This window comes from Castanea sativa, chromosome 12 (genome assembly GCF_040712315.1).
Source record: "Castanea sativa cultivar Marrone di Chiusa Pesio chromosome 12, ASM4071231v1".
Taxonomy (NCBI): Eukaryota; Viridiplantae; Streptophyta; class Magnoliopsida; order Fagales; family Fagaceae; genus Castanea; species Castanea sativa.
The window spans coordinates 14,990,958-15,018,114 of record NC_134024.1 but is presented as its reverse complement, the minus strand read 5'-3'; the positions used below and the strand labels follow the sequence as shown (position 1 = coordinate 15,018,114).

Genomic DNA, 27,157 nt, shown 5'->3' with positions numbered 1-27,157 from the left:
GATTGTAGACTTAGGCTATAAATCAATTTTGTAATTAAACTTTCTCCATAATTATATATATTACACATTTTAGCAATTTTATTAAATAAAATTACACTTTGCCACCAAAAATAATATCATTAATCCTTTTAAGAGTAATGTTTTAGTTAAAAAATCTTTTACAATATTTTTACAAACTATTAATGTAGCAAATTCTTAATGGTTCGAACCTGAGCCCACCACATATATTGCTTTTTTACATACCAGTAACCATTCATCACATCAGTAATTTGGAAAAAAGTTTGTAACTCTAATATTTTACTCCTTTTAAATGTCATAAAAATAAACATAGATCTAAAATCTAAAACAAAATATACAAGCAAAAAAAATTAGCCCAAAACAAAAATTACCGATAATAAACCTAGAAAAAATAATTATAGTCAATTAGCAAATTTTTCCCAAAACATACAACTCGCTCTTCAAAAAAAAAATAAACAAAATTATCTTGTCTTTATTGGCAGCAAACGCACCTTACACAAAAAAAGAAAAAGAAAAGAAAACTCTCGACGCCTAGGTGTTGCTGCATGCAGCCAATAGCAGACCTGCTTTCTCTAACTCCAAGTCTTGACTTCATCTTTTTTTTAATATCGTGGGTCATTAAAAAATTCTTATGCAACGAAGTAAAGAAGTGTTTTATTTGTTAAAATGATAAATGAACATCAATATCAATGATATTCAAAGTAGATAGCATATCTTCTCTCTCCAAATAAAGAGATAAAAAGTAAGATTATGGATGAATCATAGATACTAGATAGATGCAAAAAATATAAGTTTTTATTAAAAGAATTAACACTAACAAGACAAAAAATGAGCAAAACTTTCTAGCTACAAAAATGATATTGTCGGAATTTATTCAAAACATTTTTTTTAGAAGATATTCAAAACATTACTCTCTCTGTGTCTATAATTGACTTTCGGTTATATCTAATCCTAGAAAAATTATGAAGCATTATATCCCCACAGTACTGATGATTTATTAGTACACCAACCTAGGCAACATTGAGATTCAGGTATAAAGAGGATTGAATGATCATCCAAGTCAGAAATTTGAGTGTCACATTTTCACACCATATGACAAGAAATAATAAATAATGAAAAATATATAGAGAAAAATCGTTCATTCACAAGATGAGATTTCAAATATTCAGGTGAAAAAATGAGATAGAGATTTTAAATGGTAAGAATAGTTAATGACATAATGCAGCACTAGCAAGTCATTTAGTGAAGATGATTAATATTAAGTACTCAAAATCTTTTGCTCTAATACCATGTTAAATTATCAACTATTCTAAAATTTTTAACTATTAAGATATAACAAATTTAATTATATAACAATACAATTATATCGTAACAGAAAGTTAACCATACCTAAATTTTGTAAACAGCCTACTAAAGCACAAGTTGCCAACCAGTCAAAGTGGGACAGAGGTAGTTTTCCAATTTCCCCAGCTAGTGCACATTGCCACTGTTTTTGAGTATGGCATAGGAGACCACATCGGATCCTCTCTTCAAGTATTTAAACAAATTAAATAATATTCTTTCCTTAATTTCTCTTGTAATTTTTCAGATACCCTTAACTGCCATTCTACTTTCAGCAACAAAAAAAAAAAAAAAAAAATGCCATTCTGCTCCATATTTTTTGTTTTAGGATAAATTTAACTAATATATTTTAAGGTTTGTGCAAATACCAATCAAGTTCAAAACTTCTCAAAACTAGTCAATTTGGTCCCTAAAGCCAACTTAGTCTATAATTAGTTAGTTATTTTTTCTCAATTGTTTAAGGGACCAAGTTGGTTTTAGGGGACCAAATTGATTAATTTTGAAAAGTTTTAAACCTGATTAATATTAGCTTAAACCTCAAGATATATTAATAGAATTTACCTTTTTTTTAATAAAAAAAAAAAAAGAAAGAGAAATAGAATTTAAACCACCTACATAAAACATTACAAAAGATATTTGAATTTAGCTTAAATCTACTACTTTAATGCACTAAACCTATTATGACCTCCGTTTACTCTTAACCACATGTCATAATTGTGAGACTAATACATTAGAGCACGTGACCCAAGTTTTGCTCAAAATGTCATTACCTTACCTCTGGTCTTATCACTTTAATCCAAAATAGCATCCTTCACCTTCACCCATGTTTTTTTTTAAAAATTGATTGTTTTCTCTCTTTGGCGCCAGATTAAAGAATGGACAAACATTTAGGTTCAGTTTTGTTGACATTTGTCCCTGAGGCCCGGCCCAGAGACAGAGAGGCATGTATAGAGTCTGTGAAGGAGAGAAATAATGAGAGAAAGAGGGAGGTGAGAGTAAATGAGAATCACGTGAGAACACAAAGTCCAAACAAAATCTAGTGAAAGATCACGGAAATAGGGCCATAAATGGGTGGCCCAGGCCAACAAAAACAAAAGTAGTGGATTATGAAATATGATTATCAGAGATCACTGGATTGGATGATGGCAACCCGACTTTGACAAGGACAACTACCCTACACTCTTCTTCTTCTGTTTTCTCTCTTTCAAATTGAAGTTTTCAAATATGTAAAATTTATGCAGTTAGAAATCTAACGACCCATACCATTAGTGTATAATTATATAAATTTAGAATGTATTATAATAACTTTGTAAATTTTACACTGATATTATTCATGTTGCATTCAATTTTTTGTTTTTTGTTTTTATGTATCTCAAAGATAAAGAAAAATAGTAAATGGCGATTCCTGTGTTTGAATAAAGAGAAATAATTAAAAGTCTAATATATTTTAATTAAATGTCTAATATATTTTAATTAAATGTAGTATAAAATAGATAACAGTATTTTGAAAAGTTAATATGTAAAATATAAAAAAAAAGTAACATCTTATACTAAAATAGATATATATTTTTATATAAATTGATGTAGATGCTCTGTCTCTCATCCTTTATCTCTATCTTGAGCCTCTCTTTTTTTATTTGTTTTTTTTTTTAAATTAGGTAGCTTTAAATACATTGGCTAATGTCACATTAAATAAATGACCAAACTTAGATAGAGTTCTCTGCAATCTATCTTCGGCTCATTGAGTAAAAACAAAAAAAAAGTAGTTCATCCTAGGTTCTCAATCGGTACAATTGTGACTAATCAGATGAGCTGGAAAATAAGTCATGCCATAATACCTCCTCACCTTTTCATATTATAATGTGATATTATGCAAGATTGTCAAAATCAGAATCTTACATAGAATCGTGGAAGGTAGGTGAAATCTTGGATCGAATGATCAGATTGTAGGATCAGATTGTGGATCATAAGATCTTACATTATTTGAGGGAAAAAAACACATTGGTACGTTAAATAATCACATAAATTATACATCCATTCATAATTTGCATCCATTTGATGTAATTATTATACATGATACATCATTACATCCATTTATAAGAATCATTTAAATAAGCCAAACACCTCAAAACATGACACTCTATTGGGATGTTATTTTTCATTTGAGTCCAACTGAAACTCTATCTTTCTTTGTTAAAATAGCAAAACTTGGTCTATTAGGATATTATTTTTTTATTTGAATCTAATTGAGTCTTCCGTCAAATTAAAGAAGAATACAAGAAACCAGGATCGTTTGAGATTTTCAAAATCATACAATCTTATCAATTTTGAATTATCACAAAGATCCTTGAAAAATATGGATCGTTTTAGGTTGGTGGGATCGTAAAATCATAGGATCTAGATCGGAACTTTAACAACTATGATGTTATGAACATAAAATTTTTACATTCTTTTTCACAATTGAAACTATTAGTTGTGATTTAATGAATCATCAATTTTATATAAACACACAACTAAATTTTGTGTTATTCAGAAAAAAATACAAATTTTATTAACATTAATCAATAATCACAATGTGTTATCTTGAAAACAAACATTTAGATATTTTGTATGCCTAGGACTTACTATATTATTCACCAAAATCTCTCTTTCTCAACCAATGCCAGGATGACATGTCAAATCTTAGGCCCTTCGCTATGTCACAATCACCTTATATTATGCTCCATCTATTTCACTCCCTGCTTTTATCTATCTCTTCAAGACTGGTCTCTTTTTCTCTTTCAATTAGAGACTAGCTTTGAATGATGATGAGGTTGAAGAGCCCACTGGCTTCCTTTTTGTCACAAATGAAGCAAGAACCTAAGAATATAGAAAGTAGCGTTGCAACTCTTAAAAGAGCACTGATCAAAGTTCTCAAACCTCAAGCAAATCAATGCAATTAGCCACATCCTAAGTCACCCCCTATGGTCTATTATATCCCAAAAGAATGAAAGATATTAAAGCTTATAGTTGGAAGAATTCAAAGCATGGATTTCCCTTCATAAAAGGGGTAGGTGTGGGCTCCTTTTTGATAAAAAATAATTCATGACCTTCCTTGTCACCATTCTCTTATATACGAGAAGTGCTTTTTAATGTATGGATGATGATGATGATGATGTAAAATCTTAAAAATGTTTTTATTCCTTTCTCTTCTCATTTTCTTTGTTTAAATGGACGAAGACTATGAAATGATGTTTCTTTTTATAGTGTTGTGGGTTTTTAAAGGAGCAAACATGTTCTGACTTGCCAGGAATGTGATGAAAAAGAAAGCAATCCCCACACTCTCTTTTTACAACTCTTTTAAACATGATGGACAATGGCCAAGAAGGCATCTCTTTGCACAAAGAGAAACATGTTAAGCTAATTTGCCCAACTTATATACATGTGAAAAGCTTGACCTACTGAAAATACCTCTTATCACTATCTCATTAATGCAATTAAAGCAACACAGTCCAATGCAAAGCCTTAATTAATTGAACCACTTTTTGAGCAGCAATTTATGTAAATTAAAGACATTCCTATCATTTTATTTTTATATCAAATTACATTCTATACTTTATATGTTACTTATTTCAAACCCCGCACTTGGAAATTATAATATTTGAGATTAATAAAAATAAGAGGTTTAAAGTGGTAATTTTATTTTAAGTATAAATCTATAGCTTTTCTTTGCCCCCAAATATTCTTATCCTCAGTGATAATAATTTGTCTTTTCCAGTACCAACTACCATCCGGAGTTTATTATTCATACTTGTACAGGTCTAGTTGGATTTTGGGCCTACTCAGCTATAAAAAAAGGTTGGACTTTGGGCCTCCAAAAACATAAATTGCAGAGAGATTAATCTCCAAACACTGATGTGATTATTTGATGATAATAGCCACATGATCCATCAAGTACTTAGATTGGTCAACTAAGATTTAAAATCAGCTGTACCAAGAAGAAATATAATTGTAAATAAATAAATAAATAAAACTGACAAAGTAAATGGTCCGTAGCATATTCTGGGTGATGGGACACCTTAGACAGCCAAACTATTTCTCTATATTGACGGCTATAAGTAGCCTGTAGACAAGACTGAACAGTCTAGTATAAAAACTGGACCTAACTTTTACTGTCACCTACAGCTAGTGGAGAAATGTCCAATCACTTAATATTATTTTCCCTTGTTTGGCTGCCTGAGAATCCATTTTCTATTCCAGAATAAGATTACCCTCCCTGGCTGCTTGACCTAAAAAAAGTCACTTTGTTTATATTTTTTTCTTTCTTACTAACTAAAAAATATTAGTTAATTAAGAGTATTATATTTTAATTAGAGCAACCACATCAACTCATTTATAATTTTTTAAAATAAAAAAAAGTACAAATTTTACACATTTTAATTCAAAAAACACCTACATCAGTCTTTGTAAAAATGTGCAAATATACATGGTCGTATAAATAAACAGTAACAGTGCATATATGCACAGTTACTGTTCACCGTATATAAATGTCTTTTTTATTCTTTTTTCTCTCTTCTTTCTCTACTTCTAACTCACCTCACATGTAACGAAATGTGTATAATATTTTATTTGAATATTTTACATTGTTCACCTTGTAAAGAAATGATATTTTATTTGAAAAAATGTGTATAATAGACAAATTAATATGAGTGTCTTGTAAAAATAGGTGGGTAAAAAAAAAAAAAAAAAAGTAGGTTTTAAAAGTGTAAAATAGAAAAAAAAATTCCACATACTGATGTGATGCTCGACACCTCTTACATTAACGTTTTATATCTTGGACTTTTTGTTTTTGATTGGATTTTTTTTAATAAGTATGATTTTAAAAGAACAAAAGTTTGATTTGAAAAAAAAAAACTATAAAATTTGAGTTGGCAAACATTCTTAAAAGTCAATGTTTAGTTTGTAACTCACATATCCTAGCGGGATTGAATTGAACCCACAAACCACTTGTCACCACTGGGCATGGAATATCATTTGGGTTACAGCCCAGTTGAGGCCCATTGCCCAATTCCCACACAAGATATTAGCTGCTGGTACCCAGGCCTCAAAAAACTTACTCTTGGAATAAGTCTTGGCCCACTAATTTATGTGACACAACTGCTTATTGCAAAGACAGCCAAACATGAGCACAAATTAGCAAATGGGATATTGAATTAATACACCAGATTACAAACAAGGGGTAACATTCCACAAGAATCATCCTCCTATTTGAGCAATGCATAAAGCAATACATGTTAGACATGCTTCTTCAGGAACCGGTTAAGCTCGAATGGCTGTTACCCAGTTAAAACTACGGTGGACTGTGACTAGTCCTACAGGAAACCGAAACTAGAGGAATTTTGCAATGCTTTCATTAACTTTTTGCTAATGGTAAACTGGAATTTGGCAGTGTGAAAACTACCAAATGGCCATGGCCATGGTCATGATTTGGACATGTTATTGCCTGGTGGCAAGGAGTCCACACCGACACCATGGTCACCAACTGTTAAGGAGGCCATAAGTTGATGCTACATGATCATGCCCATGCTCACACGCTAATCATTCACTTTCCAATGTACTTGTTTAATTGCATGACTGTTTGATTTGCTTCTCTACCTACTAAGGAGAATATGAATGCATAAATTTTCTGGATACTATAATGTTTCAGCCATGCATCTTGTGTAACATGCCTAAGTTTTCCCATTCCTCTAGTATGATTGCTTTCGTAGGTAAACATTCTACTCCATGATCAATTCCTCCTACTAAGACATATCTCACTTGATGTCTTCCATGATCAACTCCCCTCTATTCTTGAGATGCTTTAACTTCTGCCAAGATGGTGAGGTTGATATTCTAATATTCACAGAAAATTGACAACCTACAAAGGAATGCTCTGCCAAGAGCCCTTATATGGCTATAATGGACAACCTACAATATAGAAGATGCATCATATGATAGAAAATAATTACTTGAAACTGGAAGGCCATGGACGTCTATCTCAGCGTGCTTCCCACTATAAAGACTGATGAAAGGAATGCTCTGCTCATCATTCTTTCTTATGGTCCATAACTGCAACACTCATTCACTGCACCAACTTATTCAATTCACAAAGGTAGGCTATCTTTTTGGTCCAAATAGAAATTGAGGAATTGAACAACCTTCAAATAATAAGATAATTAAGCATTGTCACTTCCATTAACTTTATCTATGTCTAGTATAAACGATATGGTTCTCTCTCAAAAGCCACCCTCATCACTAGCATCTAGGGACAACAGGAACATCCATATGAGGATATGACCGACATAGCACCCCCCCCACCCCCAACAACTGTCTCTTCATAAAAATATGCTTCAGTGCTATTGCCCTGCAAGAGGAGCATAACTACAGAGAATCCTGCATCTAAGACGATAAGGTGGAAATTCCAGGCTTATAAAGTTCGGAAAAAGACACTCTATCACCATCTAGTGTTATAACAATTGCCGCTAGTGTCATTCCCTTTTCTGCCGGACTGCCACAGCCCTATACAAACCTCCCAGTTGCTTTGGCATAAAATTTTGAACAGTTTCCCTGCATTGTAAGTGATAAAACCAAAGCCCCTATGGTGTAGGGCTGTGCTGCCATGCATTACTACTACATGTAATCCTATCTAACCCGTTTACTCTTCCTCAATTAGACTAATTGATAACCTCTGCTATTCAAACTATCATTCATTGAAAAAAAAAAAAAAAACTATCATTCATTGACCTCCAAAGACCTCAAGCATTATGATAAGCACCATTCCCAGAGCCACCCCCCAACACCATGGATGAGACCACAGTGGCTGTCTCAATACATGCAAGTCAATGGAGAGGCAATCAAGTGCAAGTCTAGTAGAACAGAGATGGTCAAATGAGTTCAAGGGAATAGATGCAAGAGAGTTTTTGTAAGTGCAAAATTGATGCTTCAAGTAGTTTCAATATAAGTCATTGAACTTTCAGTTCAAATTTCTTGTCTTCATACGTCTGTTTGATATAATGACAGATCAGAAAAAACAAATTGCTAGAAGGAGAGATTAAGCAAGAGTTATGGCACTTGGATTCAAGATGTCAAAATTTATATTGAGTATCAATTCAAGATATTGCTCACATGTTACTTTACAGCTGGCCAGTACAAGGATTACAAGAAGAAAAAACTGAGAAAACTAATGTCTTGGTGGAAGATAAGATGCTACAAGCACACAGCAAATGGCTTTCATCATCACCACCTTCGTACTAATGACGTGAGCAACTGCGACATTAAAGAAATAGAAATAGTTCTCTATCAGGGATAAGTATCACATGTATTTGAAAAGGGCAGTGCTAATTCCAAAGAAGAAAGCAAGAGGAATATATCATCTAGGTCTATTTAATATAAGCTGCACTAACAACCACCCCAAGGGGTAGCAAAAGCAAAGGTACTTCGAATCTCCCATTCCTCCACCATTGGGGATTGGGATCAAATCTTACTTATCAGGGGGAAAAAAATACCACTTTTAACCATGGCATTGGAATTGATTGGGAAAACTGATGTGTTACTTGAAGATTTCTATATCTTTGAAAATATAGAATAAGATTGTACAAAATGACAGATAAAACTTTTATTATATTTCAAGAGTCTTGCATTTCATATGCGCCATGTGGTTACTAATAACTAATTGGGTTGCAATGGATGTTACATTAGCACAAATTTACTCTCTTCCCCAAGCTGTTACATCAGCTAAACAGGATAATAAATCAACTCCTAAGGTCAATTTTCTTCTAAGAAATAAGAAAAACTAACTTAATCTTATCAAGTTGTCTAGCATACAGTGCACACCTTAGAAGCTAAAGGTCTACCTGCTTGCCACATGTGGGAGTTTCACATGCTTCAAATTCCTAGACAAACAATATACTAAAATTTACCATAAAGCAGTTCTTTAGTATATGACTGCACTGCTAACTGATGGTTTATGCTCTATTGATACAATTAACATAAGTATCATTCAGATAGATTATTAGTAGAGGCAAAAGGCATCATGACATATTTCAATATGGTAAGCAGACAGAATTCCATACCTCAAACAGTTCAAAAGGGCTGCCACGGCGATATACATCACTCTTCTTGCTCTTATCATTGGGCAGAATGTTGTACAGTATTGTTCTCCATCCAACGAGTAAAACAGCAGTACTTCCCATTGTTACTAGTATAAAGTTATATGGCGGAAAATGGCCCGACGATAGAGACCTTATAACTATTCCCAACTGCATCAATGTACAACAGAAACAGGGTTGTAATGGACATCTTGTTGGATTAGTAACCCCCCCAAAAAAAGGCCATGTACAGAGTTATAGGTTGATTGTGTAATACAAAGAACAGATACTAATAATATCTTGAAGAATATATGTACTTCTGTGTGTTCAAGGTACTAAATGAAAATAGCAGAAAATGCAAAAATATAAGTAAACCTATAAAATATAATTATTTTAATTTATATCCCTTAAAATAGAAAAAGAGACTTTTAGTAACCAAAATAGACAATTTAACACGACCAAATTGTTCAGGAGTCTGGGAACATCACATCAGATAACCATATTCTTACTTAAATAGAAGAGGGGGGGGGGGGGGGGGGGGAAGTGGGAAGGCCCTAATAACCTTCTGACAAGGTATTGCAGCAAGGGCAAGACACCACTTTTCTATAATTAAGGAATGCAAACAGCCCATATCCTATGAGGTACCAGTGAATCAGTTTAGATCGGTGATTATGTGTAAGATACACATAACCACCGATGTAAACTATGAAAAACCTCCAGCTGCATTTCTACATTGGGTAGAACAAGAAAAGTGGGTATGTCACAAATACCATGGAGTAGGATGCAGAAGACAAGTCCAAGAGCCTATGGACTCCAATATTAAAGAAATTTGACTCTTCCCCACTTTGGATTCGCTTGGTATACTTCTATAATATAGACAAAGATCTTCCTATATCTTTCATAAATAAATTTTGTTTAAACTTTCTAAAAGTTGATGGAAATTCTTATTCCCACTTGGTCTCAAAAAGGATAATCAGGAAATTGCTTTGCTACCTAGGGCATAACCCTTAATAATTTCCTTATGCAAAGACCAAACCAACAAGACAACAAACAATTAAGTAGGACAAAGAAAAGGAGTACTGGCATCTGCACCAATAAAGGTGCATAAAAACAGAAAGTGGAATTCAAAACTCTTATTTCAATCACAATAACCTTATAGCAGTTTTGAAACCTTCATTTCATACAATGATGAGACAAGCATTTTCAATGAATTCCTTGACAGTGCTCAAAGGAAAGGAAACTAAAATAACATCATGATTCATGAACTTACTGGAATTCCCAGCGCCCATGACTTAGCAGCAGCAATGACACCCTTTGAAAGTCCATTCATTCCACGGCCATCCTCCGCATAACCTCCAAGGAAGTAAGCACTCAAAAACCACCCTGATAACACAGCATTCAATTTTTCAATTACATTAAATTTTTTTCCTAAAACAACCAAAAATTTATCTTGGGCCGAAGTACTCGGTTCACCAAAGAGAACTTTAAACCTTGAAGTTTAAACAAGTTTAAAGCAATTTTTTTAGTCCCTAGCAAACTTAAAGTAATCGCTTTTAGTCCATAACATGTCTAACATTGTGATAACATATTCGTTTTTAGTTTGGCTACATCATTATTCCATAATCCCATTAGAGAGATTTAACACGGAAGGACCGAATTAATCACTTTAATTTTGCCAGAGACTAAATGCAATCACTTTGAACTTTGAGACTAATTATGTTCCATGGGCTAAAGTTTAAGTACCAACAGTTTATTTTGCCCAACTTTTTGACAAAATTCAACAATTCAGAAGCAAACTAAAAAGCACAAAACGTACCAGCAATAAAAGGGTCAGCCGTGCGCAGTGTCTCAGTGTCAAAAACAGTAAAACCATGACTAAACCTTCCAATTGCAGCGAACAAAAGCAAAGCCAAAACGTCCCCACCAGCAAGCAAAGCAACCCAACTGAAAAAAAAAAAAAAAAAAAAAAAGCAAAACCCAATAACCCAAAACCATCAATCAAAAAATCCCATCAAGGAAATTTTTTTTTTAAAAAAAAGAAAAGAAAAAAAGAGCATATCTTTGGCATAAAAACTAACCCCCATTTGTTCAAACGTGAAGAAAAAGAAGAATCCGACGTGGGTTTGTCGAACTGAATGACACCTTCCAAGGGAACGTTTTCTTGGCCCACAAAAACGGTTTGGTCATTGTGAAAAGGCGTGGTTGGTTTGGTTGCAGAGCTGGAATCGATGCCTCCTTCTGGTTTTGCAAGAGTGAGATTGAGAGGTTTTGAAGTGGCAGTGAGTTTGGGTTTGCGGTTGGAGAAGAGGAAGGGTTTTGGGTTACTGAATTTGGGGTTGAGAGGAGAGGATGAGAGAGAACATCGCTTGGCTGAGAGGTTTGGAGCTTGGCTTAGCAGAAGCATCTCTCTTCTCAAGTGTTTTTGTTTTTGTGCTTCTGGTTATAGACGGTTCGGTCGCTTTGGCGTGTGAGTCTGTCTATTGTTTTTTTTACGTGGTCACAAGGTTGTAACATTGATTTTTGGCCGCCAATGATAGCTCAACTACCACTTCCTTGTTCATGAAATATATCCAATTTGATTGAGGGGAAAAATAAAAATAAAAATCTAATCAATTTTTTTTTTTTTTTTTTGATTAGAAATCTGGAAAGAACTTTATTAGACCGAAACATGATACAAATTTGTTACATCTTTGAGTACTTGGTCAGCAATAATGGGAGGAGTATCTTCTACCCATATTTTACAATCCTTAATATATTTGGCCATCCTAGCCATCACATGAGCTGCTACATTTCCTTTTCTGCTAACATGGGATGCAGTCCACGCCTTGAAGCAGCTAAGACTTTGCAAACAGCCCTCAATTATTTTCTGGATAGACCACGGGCAAGCCTCAGGATTAAGCAAAGCATTGATAACTACTTGGGCATCTCCTTCAACTATGATCTCCCTCAACCCCAGCTCCCATGCTAGTTGAACTCCTTCCTGCATTGCCCTTGCCTCTGTTTCCAAGGCCTTTAGAGGTAGCTCCACCCGCTTGCTCATAGCTCCCATCATCAGCCCCCCTTCATTCCTTATAACCACCCCCACCCCGCAGCTTCCGGATTCCATAAAGACAGCCCCATCCACGTTTATTTTATACCAACCACACGTAGGGGGAGACCAGAGAGACTTAGAGGGAATTGAAGGCTTACTTGTGCTTTGATTTTTCTGCCTAAACTCCTTTACATATGCTGATACTTCTTTTGTAATTTTGCCTACATCCTTCCTCAAACCCCCATACTTTAGAGCATTTCTGTGGTTCCAAAGGCTCCAAGCCATGACTGCAAAAGTATCCCAATCAGTGGCTGGTTTCCTCTCTTTAATTTCCCATACTATGTCTAGGAACCCTTGATGCTGGATGGGAATTGCTGGCAGCTTGAGTCTTGAATTACTCCAGACCTCCTCAGCAAGCTTGCACCCCCACAATACATGCCCCGCTGATTCACCCATCCCACAAAGCACACAGTCAACCTCAATGTTTATTCCTTTCGCTTTTAGACGTTGCTTAGTTGGGAGGATGTCCCTACACGATCTCCACATGAATTGCTTGATTTTGTTGGGGCATTCTAACTTCCAAATTAAGTTCCAAAGGGATCTCATCTTATGGTTTTCCGACACACCCCCAGCGTCCACTTTGAGACACCTCTCCTTCAAATATTTTTGGGCAATCTTATATGCACTCTTCACCGAGAACCTCCCATTAGTAGTCCAAGCCCAAATTAAGGAGTCATTCAGCCATCGAGGGCTGATGGATATCCCCAGAATAGTTTCAGCTTCATGGGGGAGGAAGGAACTTCTTACTTTGCTCACATTCCACGACCTCTTCTCCCTATCCAGCAGCCAGGCAACTTTGCTTGACTCAAGAGGGATCTTCGGGCTGACGACCTTGAAGGAATCCGGGCTGGGCAGCCACTTATCCTCCCAGATATCAATTTTTTCACCATTTCCCACAATCCACCTAGACCCCGAAACCACAACATCCTTGGCTGCAAGAATGCTCCGCCAAGCGTATGAGGGCCTCCTTCCTAGCACAGCCTCCTTGAAAGGTCTATCCGCAAAGTATTTTGCTTTGAACACCCTGTGCAATAAAGAATGGAGATGTTGTTGGATTCTCCATCCTTGTTTTGCTAGGAGAGCAAGATTGAAAGCTCTCAAGTCTCTAAAGCCCATGCCCCCCTCTTCTTTTGGAACACTAAGCTTCTCCCAAGCAATCCATGCCATTTTCCTCTCTTTATCTTTCTGCCCCCACCAAAAGCTACTCAACATTGCATTTAATTCCTTACAAAGCGAATCTGGCAACTTGAAACAACTCATCGTGTACGTTGGCGTGGCCTGGGCAACGGCTTTGATTAAGATCTCCCTACCGGCACTTGAGAGCAATTTTCCCTTCCACCCCGCAATCTTCTTGCCCACTTGGTCCTTAATCCGGTTAAAGGCCTTCCTTTTCCCCTTCCCTACTAGAGGGGGCAAGCCAAGGTACTTCTCATGATGTTGGATAATCTGAGCCCCAAAGATCAACTTTATTTGTTCTTGAACCTCTCTCTTTGTGTTCTTGCTGAAAAATAAAGAAGTTTTATCCTTATTTAATTTTTGCCCCGACTCCGCCTCATAATCCTCCAAAACTTGAAGGATTCTTCTACCCTCCTCCACCGATGCTCTACAAAAAACAATACTATCATCGGCGAAGAAAAGGTGAGAAATTTGGGGTGCCCCACAACAAACAGAGATTCCCCGAATATTTCCTTTCTCTTCCTCCTTTCTTAGCATTGCCGACAAGCCCTCCGCACACAACAAGAACAAGTAAGGGGATATTGGATCACCTTGCCTAAGCCCTCTTGATGGAACAATGTTTCCTTTAGCTTCCCCATTCAATAACACCGAATAGGAAACTGTGCTAATGCACATCATCACCAAAGCAATCCATCTCTCATTAAACCCCAACCTTCGCATAATCACCTCAAGGTACCACCATTCCACCCTATCGTATGCTTTACTCATGTCGAGCTTTAAAGCCATCAAGGCCTCCTTTCCTTTCCTTCTCCCATTAATACAGTGCATTGTTTCAAAAGCCACAAGGACATTATCTGTAATTTGCCTCCCTGGAACAAAAGCACTTTGAGATTCATTAATAACATCGGCGAGAATTCTCTTTAGCCGATTTGCAAGCACCTTGGAAATTATCTTATAGCTAACATTACACAAACTAATAGGGCGAAATTCAGTAATTTTTTGAGGAGACTTAACTTTTGGAATAAGACAAATATAAGTTTCATTCAAGCCAGGAGGCATCACCCCAGTATTAAGAGTATTCAACACACAATTGCTAACATTTGATCCAACAACATCCCAGTATGTTTGATAAAAAATTGGGGACATACCGTCTGGGCCTGGGGACTTATTTGGGTGCATTTGTTGAAGCGCATTCCATACCTCCTCCACTCTGAAGTTAGCTGTTAGTATCGCATTCATTGCTGGGGTCACTTTGGGATGAATAGCACTTAGGCTTTCTTCAAAAACTGCAGGCTCATTTGATTTGAAAATGGAACCAAAATACTCCAACACGATGCCTTCAATGTTCCTTGGGTCTTCCTGCCATCTTCCCCCCGAGTCTAGCAACCCCATAATACTATTTCTTTTACGCCTTTGGCTCGCTGTGGCATGAAAGAATTTTGTGTTTTGGTCTCCCCATTTCATCCACATGGCTCTTGACCTCTGGTTCCACATTATTTCCTCCCTGGTCAAAACTTCATTTATCTCCAATTTCAGTTGTTGGACTTCTTCTGCCTTTTCATGAAGGCTGTTCAAAGACTCAAGCCGGTGAAGCTGCTCTCTCTTTTGTTTTATACATTGGTTCACATTGCCAAACTCTCTCCAGTTCCAGCTCTTTAGCATTTCCTTGCAATATTTCAGCTTATCCATAAGTTGAATACTATCAGAATTCCCACCAGCTTCCCAAGCCTCTTCCACCACCTCACGGCACCTAGTATCTCTGACCCACATAGCTTCAAACATAAACCTCTTTTTTTGTGGTCGCCTATTCTGTTTCCTTTTCAAACTTAGTTTAATGAGGCAGTGATCCGATATTGACATTGAAGAGTGGAACACTCTGACCTCCGGGAATCTCAGCATCCAGTCTGCATTAGCCACTACTCTGTCAAGTCTAAGCTTAGTTCTTTCTCCCCCAAAACGTCCGTTACACCATGTATATTTCTGCCCAGTAAATCCAAGGTCAACTAGTCCGCACCTGTTCAAACACTCCCTGAACGCCACCATTTGTTTAGCCTCACGTTCAGCACCACCCAATTTCTCATCAGAAAAAAGTATTTCGTTAAAATCGCCCATAACTACCCACGGCATATTACATTGAGAATGTAAAGAATCTAACAATTGCCATGAAATGTACCTTTTGTTGGTGTCCGGGTGTCCATAGAAGCCAGTGGCACGCCATGGCTCAGAAGACAGAGATTCACGAACAACCACATCAATGTGCGAATTCGAACAACTCTTAAAATCAATCATGGCACCTTCCTTCCATAATAGCGCCAAACCGCCACTTCTTCCATCACTAGGGACAATAATCCCCTGAGAATACTCGAGCTTTCGTTGAACTCCTTTTATCCGATTTACGCCGGCCTTCGTTTCTGCTAAGAAGACCAACGTTGGGTCAGTAGCCTTCACCTCCTCGGTGAGAATCCGAACCGCCAGGTTTGACCCTAAGCCCCGACAGTTCCAAGCTAAGAAAGTCATTGAGCTCGGCGGTGCTGCCTCGCAGCCACCGCCTCACCGCCATCCATATTGATTGCATGTTCTGTCTGAACTTGCTGTTTGTCTTTCCCCCTAATACATTTCAGCTCCTTTGCATTTGGGTCTAATTCTGTCAATGGTGTTGGGCCCTCCCTTTTACATTTTGTTGGGCTTGCATTTTTTGTGGTATCTGACTTGGTTTCCCTTGCTAGCCTCTTCCAATGCTTAGAAGCTGGGCCCACTTTTTCTGCAACCCAGCCCAAATTTTGGTCAAAGCTCATTGCCATTGGGCCTATTTCGGGCCTGGGCATCTCCTCCTCTATTCCGGGTTGGGTGGGACTTTTGTTTGGCGCCAACTTAAACTTAAAACTTGGCTCGGTCTTGTCCTCATCTGTCATATCCCACTGCATAGCCATCTCAATTGGCCAGTCTGGACACCTTAGACCCTCATCACCTAAACTAGCTTCCTTTCCTCCCACTTTCTCAGATCTCACATTGACCTTTCCTGATTCATGCAAGGCACTCCCCCCCTCACACCGACTGTCAGGCTTTGGGAACTCCTCCCCCGGTGTCTTGAGATTCACGCCTGATTGTGACAGCACCTGCTCTCCATCCTTCCCCTGTTCTGAGCCGATCACCTTCCTGGCCTCCCAAATCATCACTGCTTCCGGCTCGGTATGGCTCTGCCGGTTTGCCTGACCCCTCCCCTGACTTGCTTTAACCGTATCTCCTCCAAATCTCTGCCACGGATCTCCCCTCAGCCATGCCCCGTACTGCAAACTCCCTTCCTCCACAACTCCATTTACCAGAGGCCCTTCCAGACATTCTTTAATGCCATGGTCAAGCAAACCACACCTATAACAAAAATTTGGTAACCTTTCATACTTAAAGTTAATCCACCTACTCTCTCCTCCTTCAACGTTTATTTTCTTTCCCCGGATAAGCTTTTTTGTGACATCAATATTCACACGAACCCTCAGGCATCTCCCCCATTGAACGCCTGAGTCCGAGACATCTACTTCCAGCACCTCACCAAGCTTCGACCCGATTGCCCATCCCGTATCCTTTGTTCTGCTCTTGAGTGGAAGATTGAAAATCTGAATCCAAAAAGGAGATTGCTTCATTTCAATGTCTTTTGGAACTAGGTCCCCCTCAAACTCCTTCATGATAATCAATTGTTTTTCGAAACTCCATGGGCACATCTCGAGGACCTTCTGTTTGTCCTTCCCATCCCCAAACTCCGCCAGAAACAGATCATCCCCTATATCCGAGACTTGGAGTCCTCTATTAGGCTTCCACAACATTCTCAAGTTTTTCCTCAATGTGTCAAGATTTATGCTCCTCTTGGTCAGTATCTTCATGACAATGCAATTTTTTCCCACAGCTTTCGCAGCCTTTGTACAACTGCTTCCTAGTTCTATACCTTCGTCTTCCTCTTCTGTAAATGTTAGTTTACTCCACATCTTCTCCAGATCTTCAGCCATTTGATTTCCTTATCACACACTACAGCGACCAAGACTACAAAAATATCCTCCCTATCCAGAACCTGACCTCACGCGTGGAGATCACTAAAACTCCTGTAAGAATACAGGACAGTCACTGCTACCACATGCCCAGGACATGAGAGCACCTATAGCGTATATAAATTAAGAGCATGAATCGTAGTCATATTAATCAATTTTATATATATAAAAGTATTGAATCGCAAAGTTCTTTTTTTTAGGTATCCTGTTTTTTAATGTTTAATTATTTTAATCACATAATCATACTTTCATTTTATTTTGTACTTTTAATTGAGTTCTTAAAAAATTTAAAAAAAAAAAACTCCTTTGCTTTTAAACTTTGAAATAAGTTGGGAAAAAATTCTACTATTCTATTTTTAGTCTTTTTATATATAAAATATTAATTATTAAAGTGAATACATTTTCTAAAGAATAATATATGCTATTAGTTTCAATCTTGATAATGCTTGCATATGTCATAGAAAAGATATGTAAAAAAAGATTATATACATAATTTAAATATATATTAAATAAAACATATATATAGAGTAAAAAATCTAATAATACTTTTCCATGCCAAAAAAATAAATGACTAAGGGCCAGTTTGGTAGAAGAGTTTGAGTAATGTTGTTTGTAGTTTTTTTTAAATATATGTAAATAAAAAAGTGTGTGAAAAAGTGTGTCAAATTGTTTAAAAACTAAAAATGTGGGTTTGAACCACTCTACCAAACAGGCTCTAATACTTTTGCAAAGTTGATATAAAACAGTAGAGAACTTGAATAATTTTGATTCTTCTTATGCCAAAAAGTGAAAAGGTTTAATTATTTTAAATATCTTGTTGAATAACTGATATAGACATTTAAGGTCGGGTACGATGAGACATGTTAGAACTAGAAAATTGCATCCCTTCCTATCTCCTTTTCAAGAAGGGTCATTTTCTCTCTTCTTGTTGAAAAAATAAAAGAGGAAATAAGAAATATATACTTTTCTTATTTTCCAATATATGGATTAGAGAGTTAAGATGTTTACTTCGTAGCAATTGGACACTACAATTACTTTTAATTTTATTACAAAATATTTACACAATAAATGGAATTGTGACAATAAATATTATAAATGTATGAATCATATCAATAAAACAATATAAAAAATTATATATATTTATTCCATATTTAAAATGGATACTTCAATTTTCTAGAACTATGTAGATTGTAGAGGATTACTTTCCACATGAATATCCTAAAAAAAACCATCAAATATGACATCCAAAAGTTTGGGGTTGGGAATTAGTATTTGGTAATGTAAGACAAACGAGGAATCTACTATGGTTATTCTTATTTTTTAAAGCCCCATATGAAAATGGGCCTAAAGAGTGGTAGAGATTAGTAAAATTGTCATTTCTGTTTACAACAAAGATTTTTTTTAAAACAATTAGTTAAAAAATTATATGTTTTTTTTAATTAATTTCAAATTAAATAAAAATGTTTAGAATGATGATTTAAAAAAAAATAAAAATAAAAAGGTTAAAGATGATGTTATTTTAAAAAAAATTAATTTCAAAGTAAATAAATATAATGATCAATCGTATAACCAAACACAAAATTTGAAAAAACAAAAACAAAAACAAAAACAAAACAAAAGAGTCAAGAACTTGCAAAAAAATATCATAAAAAAAATGGGAAAAAATGCCATAGATAAATAAGGGTATAAAGGTAAAAGTACACAAACTTCCTTTCCCTACCATTTATAAACCAAACAAAGGAAATGAAGAAAATTCTTTTCTTTCTTTCTAGTATCCAAGCACACTTAAGGAATCTAAAATTTTCCCCACCCTTTCTTTTCTCTTTCCCTTCCCTCTCTCTTTTCCTTTCTTTTTCCCTTCCTCTAACTACAACTAAATAGAGTTTTACACTCTGTTTGGTTACGATGGGAGAGGAGAGGAGAGGAGAGAAGAGAATAGATTAGAAAGGAAAATGCTTACTTTTCGCTGTTTGGTTACAGTAATTGAAGGGCAGTAGAGAAAAAAGAAGAAGAAAGGATTGTGTTTCTTCTGGGCCCAAAAATTGTGTTTGCCTAAAATGGAAGGAAATGGGGGGAAGGGTGAAATTCTGTGGGACTAGTTTTGAATTAATTTACTAAAATGCCTATGTTTTCTCTAGGTACAAAATTCAAAACTGACTCACCATGTATAGTAAGAATGTGAACACCAACAAAGTAGAACACACACAGCAGACAACAAACAAAGAAAGAAAGAAGCAGAACCTATACAGCACACAAAGAAAGAAAGAGCTAGTTCAATCTCACGTTCATCAACCAGGTCTCTCTCTCTCTCTCTCAACTAGTCACTTCATTTATGAAATTTTATCTTTTGTGATTGTGCATTCAAAATTAATGTAGAGCTAACGTTTTATCTTAATATTATTTACTTATTATTGCTATGTGTTAGCATGGGTAAAATGAGATTGGGGTTCTAGTTTTTTATTTATTTATAAGGATTGAAATACCCAAACCAACAATTGATTGCATGGTAGATAGAATGAAGAAATAAGGTTTAGGACGTGGACTGAAATTGGTTTTTTTTTTAATTTTATTTTAAATTAGCTACAATTAACGATATGTTGTGTAAATCTCAAGTCACTTATAAAATTTAGGGTGTATTTAGTAATTGTTTTTTCCATTTATTTTTTATTTCCAAAAACAATTTTTTATTTTTGAGACTAAAAACCTTATTTGGCAACTCAAAATGGACAGAAAATAAAAATCATTCTTCAAAAAACTTTTTCCTTTTTAATTTTAACTAACCAAACATGTTTTTTACTTCAATAAGATAAAAAAATTGATTTTTCTTTATATTCCCAAAAACAATTTTTTGAAAATAAATGTAAGTGCACAATTGCACCTGGACCCAAGAACAGTTATGGGCTCAGGCCCAATGAGCCTTAAACAATGAAAACTTGTAGAGAGTGGGCTTGAAACCCAGGTTAGAAGTGAGTGAAGATTAAATGACAAACTAAAGATTGCCAGTATTAGGAAACAGCAAAGAGTAACGTAAATAGGTCTCCTCGGACGTAAGCCGAGAGCTGTTCTTATATTATCTCTCTCTTTGTCTTTTTTTCTTTTTAGGTTACAAAAAGTTCCGTCTTCATTTCTGTTCCAGGTCTTTCTTAAATACTCTTCTTCTTAATACTTTATACACGTGTTGCCCCCAACTCCTCCCTTAGTATAGATATTTCTTTTCTTAGTACCTTTGAACAGTAACTAGAAGTTTCCCTTCCACTGTTTAAGTGTCACCTCCCCATTAATGCGGCCAGGGTGGTAGGTGCAGGGTCTTTAATGTGGAGGTAGCAGCCTTTGTCTTTGACATTTCTTCAACACTGGTGCTTCTGGGGCATTCAAGGGTTCACCCCTTTTAACCATTGGTCTTGACCGTGTCATTCCCTAACCTGTACCATGAAGTCCCGGGTTCTCTGGTGTCAGCCCGAGGGTAAGTTCACCCTCGGCTGGGTCCTCGGACCCTCGGCGCATGGGCCGACCCATAGTATTAACAATTTCCAAACCCAGGGTCAGGTCGGCCTTCCTTAACACGGCCCAAAAGACCCATGTTCCCATCAGGATCTTTTTACCCCCCACAATAAAAAACAAAAACTATCACCAAGAAAGAGCTATAGTTAATGATATGTGGTTGTAAATTTTGAATGCGACATTTCAAAAGCTTATTTTCGTATTCGATGTTAAGTTGTATATGTTACAAATATGAAGACCTCGAACTACACAATATTTTTGTGCAACAAAACTCTTGACGCCCAAAAAAAAAACAAAGAATTATGAGCAATCGTAAACGTCTAATATATATATATTACACATATTTAGCCCGATTGAAGTTCAAACTATTACAGATTTTTTTATAACAACCATCTCTTAGCAAGCAAGGTACAACATGAGTAATTTATCTTTAACTATCTCTGAAAACTCCAATGGGAATAGCACTGTCGATGGCCACAAAACGAGGACAATTTGAGTTTTGGATATCATCAATTCCTCTTATTCCCATAATCTATCTAAAGAATTCTAATAGCAGTCAAAATCGCAAATTGCCCTCTGGAATATAGAGCCCAATTCGCAGATGGGCCTGAAGAAGTAAAATTTCTTTGAATTGATTCATGCTGTGAAACATTCAGTCCTATGAACAAACCCATTTATGTGTCACCGTTACATATAGCATTCCTCTACCGACATAGAAGTCAGATCGGACCCATGTTGGATCGAATCGGATCCCATATGCACTAACTTGGCCTCACATTCTTATCAAGGAACAATCAGCCATCACACCAGAAAAGTTTGATTTATATGCCCATGCTAAGGAGATGTATATTATATATTTTCAGCTTCGGATAAAATGTTTATTTAAAGAAATGAAAAAAAAAACTGGGGTTAAAATGTCAAATAATTGTGATACTTTGCAGATTCATTAACCGGATGGCTTGGGACATAGATTGGAAAATCAAGGTCTGCGAGTAAAGGCATTGCAGAGAGAGAAGAATAACCCTGATGTTCATTACACTGATATGGTTTATGATTTAGCCAAAAAATGATCAAAACTCATACCACCAATAATTTGTTTTCAGCTTTTTACAAATTCCACCCTCTGGATATATGTAAGTGTCAATTATATTGTCTTGGACATTATCTTTTTGACAAATATAACTTTCTATTAACAATTTTCATTAAATCTTAACATAAGACTAGAAGTCTAGAACAGATCGCATTATACGTGCAAGATTTTCCCACATCAGCCTTTTTTTTTTAAAGTGATATTATACACATAAATCAAACCCATTTAAGTATTTTGAATAAAGGATAAAAAGGGATGATGGCCAGGCCTACAAAATTGCGTCCGGAATTGCCTTGTTACTGAACTACATGATAGGAAAAAAAGAAAGAAAAAGCAACGAATATTTTATTTATAAAAGTAATACTCATACTGAAATTCAAGAACTAATGGCTGGGGATGAGAAGAAAAAAAATTAGTAGAAGTCAAATAAAAATAAAAAAAATTCTTCAACCGCCTGGAGCAGCTTGGAAAACTCAAGGGAGGTGCTGCAGAAAGAAGTGTAATTTAGTCGGGGATGGAAAAATAATTAATGCATGGAAAAATCCTTGAGTCCAAACTTTAATGGGTTTGAACTTAAACCTAGAAAAAACTCCATTAACCCAAACCCCATCTTAGTGGCTAGCCTAATCAATCCTCAAAGCCATTGTAGGGGCAGTATCGAACTGAGAAATCTTTTCTAAGACAAATCCAGTAAAGCTATCATGGGCATCCCATTGAATGTTCCTCCACAAAATAAACTAGAATGGTGTAGTAAAGTTGAAAGATTCAAGCAATGCACTACTCCCTTTTGGTGGAGACTTTGGAAGCTAAAGATTCACGAAAGACTAAAGATCTTGCTGTTGAAAGTTGCTGTGTACGTCTTACCAACCAACCAAAGGCTGGCAAGGTTTGTTCCAATTGAAAATGATGTTTGTAGTTTTACTTTTTGTGATGTAGAGAAAGAATTTTCTCTACACTTGTTTAATAAATTTCCTTTAGCCAAAGCAGTGGTTTGGGTAGTAGGGGTTTCGTTTTAAAGCTTCAACTCAATTCTAGAGAGTGTTGATCGATCCACCAGTGTTGTTGATAGAGGCTATTTCTTCTAAGGAACACTTCATGCTATTTGCCGTCTTGCTTTCAATTATATTTGGAGTCAGAAATCAAGTTAAAAATGGGGGCTCAAAACCAACCTTACAAGAAATCCCAAGTAAGATAGCTAATCTGTTTGAAAACCAATGGAGTAGTAACCTTATATAACAACCACCACCACAACCACAACCACAACCAACTATAGGAGTTCCTCAGTCATATAGACTAGAGCAGGAAGCAATTAAGTTCAACATTAATGCAACATTTCGAAAAACATGCAGCATGCCTTGCTCTAGTAGTTAAAGATGTACAAAGCAATTAAGTCAGCATCCCAGTTTATTTATGTACTTCCCTTTATGTACAGATGCCAACGGATTGAGATGGTCAATTCAGATGACAAAGGTAGATGTTTTCAACCAAGTCCCGATATAAGAACTTTGATAGGTAAGATATAACTCATGCACCAGTAGAAGTTTGGAACCATGACTTTACCCTTCACCTATTACTTAGGAGGGAGGAAATGCCATTTGATCAAAAAGACCATTGGAATTCAAAAGGAAATAATCACCCCTCAATTATTTCAATTTAATAACATGACCCAACTAGAATGATTAAATTTATTATCACAAGCCTTCTAAAGCTATCCAAAAATGGTCTCAAGGAAAAGAACCATAATGGTAATAGACAATATGAAAAAAGAATGCAAGCAAATATAATGGCAGCAAATAAACACTAAAAGAGTACTAAATGTTTGCACCAAATTTCTATATTTAATTTAGATCAAGAGAAACTATATACTTCTAATAACAGAACAAATGAACGGAAGAAAAGGAAAATCCAATTCCAATTCAGGAAATCCAAAAATGTAAATCATTAATAAACCAGGCTGATTCCATGCATAGAATTTTACATGTCGACAACCCACACTGTCAGAGAAACAAAATGGGAGATAAAGTTAAGAAGGGACTCAATGCTCAACGAACAAAAAAAGTAATAAAAATCAAAGTACTTTAGATGCAACCATAATTCACAATTTCACCATTTCACCATTTTAGCATGTACCTAGAGAAGAAAAACACTGAGAAGTTGAAATTTGAATGCCAATATATTACAGAAGACCAATCCTATACCAATGAATCATTAAGTTAGAGATGGCACACAGCGAGCAGCATGTTAAATAAGAACATCTGAGCACTGATGGTAATCTACTTACCACAGAAGACAATGATAACAATCTAGCCCTAACCCCATCAGCGAAAGAATTTACTAACCTCTCAATAACCACCAAAAGGGTGAAGAGCATTACTACAGGTTAAGGCTAAAGTCATCCATTTAGACCCCTCTGGTTCTGTTTGCTAGAAGTAGCTTCACTTCTTCCATTCAAACCAGAAGAATCAGCATCAGAATTTAGCTCTTCAATCCTAAGTGTGGTCACTTCAGCTGATGGTTCGTTGCCACCAAGAACCTGGTTGAGTTTCCAATTCACTCCAGGACCAACAATACCATTATACCCACCTGCAGCCATACCCATAACTCCAACCCCACCACTCAGGTATGCAGGATAAATTGAAGCACTGCCATAAGGCAGCAGGAATGTCCTAGCACCAATCACACCAGGCCCATACCAAGGACTTCTAGGGGCAAGTGGAGCAACTCCAGAACCAATGCCACCATATCCTCCTGTAGGGTACCAACCACCATAAATGCTTGTTCCATAAAGAGAACCTCCCCCACTACTAAACCCAGGAAAAGGTGCATAACCAGGAAGAAACCAGTTTGTAGGATTATAAGGAGTGGAACTGCCAGGAGACCCTCTTCCACCCTCAATTCTCATCTTAAAACCATTGTCACTACCATTATTTGCCTCTTTTGGCACAGCTCTCTTGACCTCCACATGCCTACCATTCAGCTCATGAAACTTATTCTGCATAACAGCCTCCAGAGATTCCTCTGAATCAAAGGTGACAAAGCCAAACCCCCTAGGCCGATGGGTTGTGCTGTCATGCATCACGACTACATCTGTTACCCTACCAAACCTCTCAAAGTAATTCCTAAACTCTTCCTCAGTTAGACTAGCTGACAAACCCCCTACAAAAATCTTTTTGGTCCTAAACTGATTATCTCCATTGTCAGAACTACAACTCTTACTCAATCCCCTATTCTGCTGTTGGTTTTGGGGGTTGTGGTATTGTTGTTGTTGTTGCTGTTGTTGTTGTTGTTGTTGTTGTTGATGATGATGATGTTGTTCACTTCTGGGTATAGCTTTTTTCACTTCTACCTATAAAATCAAGGAGAATTACTAGTAAATTAAACAACCCAGAAAATAGATACACATTAAAGTTGTTTGTGTTCTGCGAAAATGTACTGCAAGAAAAGAACTCAAATACCAAACCATTAAGGAATCAATCCAAAAATAAAATTAATGAATTGGGGTCTGAAAAATTAGCGAATTTAAAAATAAATAAATAAAAAACCTTTGAGATATACAAAACCCCACGGTTTTCCTGTAAAACACAAAACTCCCCAGAAGTTTATAATGTAACACTCAACCCAATGTGGAATTATTTTATGCGTAACCCCTTAAACATCCATAAAAACAAACCATGAGTTGTTTGCGTGATGACAATTAACAAGTGTCAGGTTGATATCAATTCCACATAAAACATAAACATGGGTAAAAAGTTACACTCAAAACCTCCACGAGGTAAAGTGTTACACAATTAACGGTTTACACATGAAACAGCATCATAAGGATTAAGTGTTATACTCAAAACCTCAAGGCGTCCCACATTTTAAGGAAAACACCACCAGGATTTCATATAAATTTCCCTTTTTTATTTTTTATTATAAAACATATGCGCAACAAAATACATAGACATAATTGTAGTAACCACTAACATATGCGTGCACAAAATACTTAATTTAAAGAAGTTGACCCAATTATCCAAATTCGTTCAAAATTTTCCCAATTTTTCTCAGCAACCAAACAGAGTAAAAAGAAACTCAAACAGTCCAAATCCCACTTAAAAAAAAAAAAAAAAAAAAAGCAAAAATCAAAACTGACCACTTTGCCGAATATAGTATGGGAATCACGAAGAGCTTTGTCAGCAGCAGAGGTCTCAGAGAACCAAACAAACCCAAAACCCCTAGAATTCTTGGTGATGCGGTCTTTGGCAATCGACGAGCCCAATACGGTGCCGTATTTCTCGAAATGAAGCTTCAGTGATTCCTCAGTTATGGCGCGAGAAATTCCCCCAACGAACAGCTTTGCTTCATCGGACTCCATTGCTGTTTTGATTTAGCTCGAAATTCAAATTTTCCCAAAAACCCTAACCCTAGCTGTAAAGAATCACAATTCCCAAAACCCTAGAATTAAAAAAAATCCCAAACATAGCTTCAGTAAACTAGTAAAACGCAAAGTCAACTGTATTATAAAGTAGCTTTTATGGGCTGGGCTTATTCATTTGGTAATTTTGTGTGGGTCAAGGCCCAATGTTTTTAATGGGTTTATCTGAGCTTTAAGATTTAAGCCTACCTGATAGGATTATGAGTATTGCTGATGCCCTATAAAATTGCACAACTTGCGATACAACTTACCCACGTTTCAAGTTGTGTCACAACTCACATAGACCAATCATCACATATCCTCCACTTATAACTCGTCATGTGAGTGAGTTGTGGTATAAGTTATGCTATTTTGCAATGGCATTAGCATTACTTTTTTTTGTTT

General features: G+C 36.1%; 1 protein-coding gene and 1 pseudogene across 1 annotated transcript; both read right to left on the bottom strand.

Moving 5' to 3' along the window:
* Nucleotides 1-8,428: 8,428 nt before the first annotated feature.
* On the bottom strand, nucleotides 8,429-11,956 carry LOC142621368 (uncharacterized). Its single transcript, XM_075794686.1, has 5 exons — nucleotides 11,543-11,956; nucleotides 11,281-11,408; nucleotides 10,735-10,847; nucleotides 9,450-9,635; nucleotides 8,429-8,643 (listed from the first exon to the last, which is right to left on the bottom strand). The coding sequence occupies exons 1-5, from the start codon at nucleotides 11,866-11,868 to the stop codon at nucleotides 8,614-8,616; spliced, it is 783 nt and encodes a 260-aa protein (XP_075650801.1). The 5' UTR covers nucleotides 11,869-11,956; the 3' UTR covers nucleotides 8,429-8,613.
* Nucleotides 11,957-24,436: 12,480 nt separating this feature from the next.
* On the bottom strand, nucleotides 24,437-26,826 carry LOC142618214 (RNA-binding protein 1-like; annotated as a pseudogene).
* Between the last annotated feature and the right edge of the window lie 331 nt (nucleotides 26,827-27,157).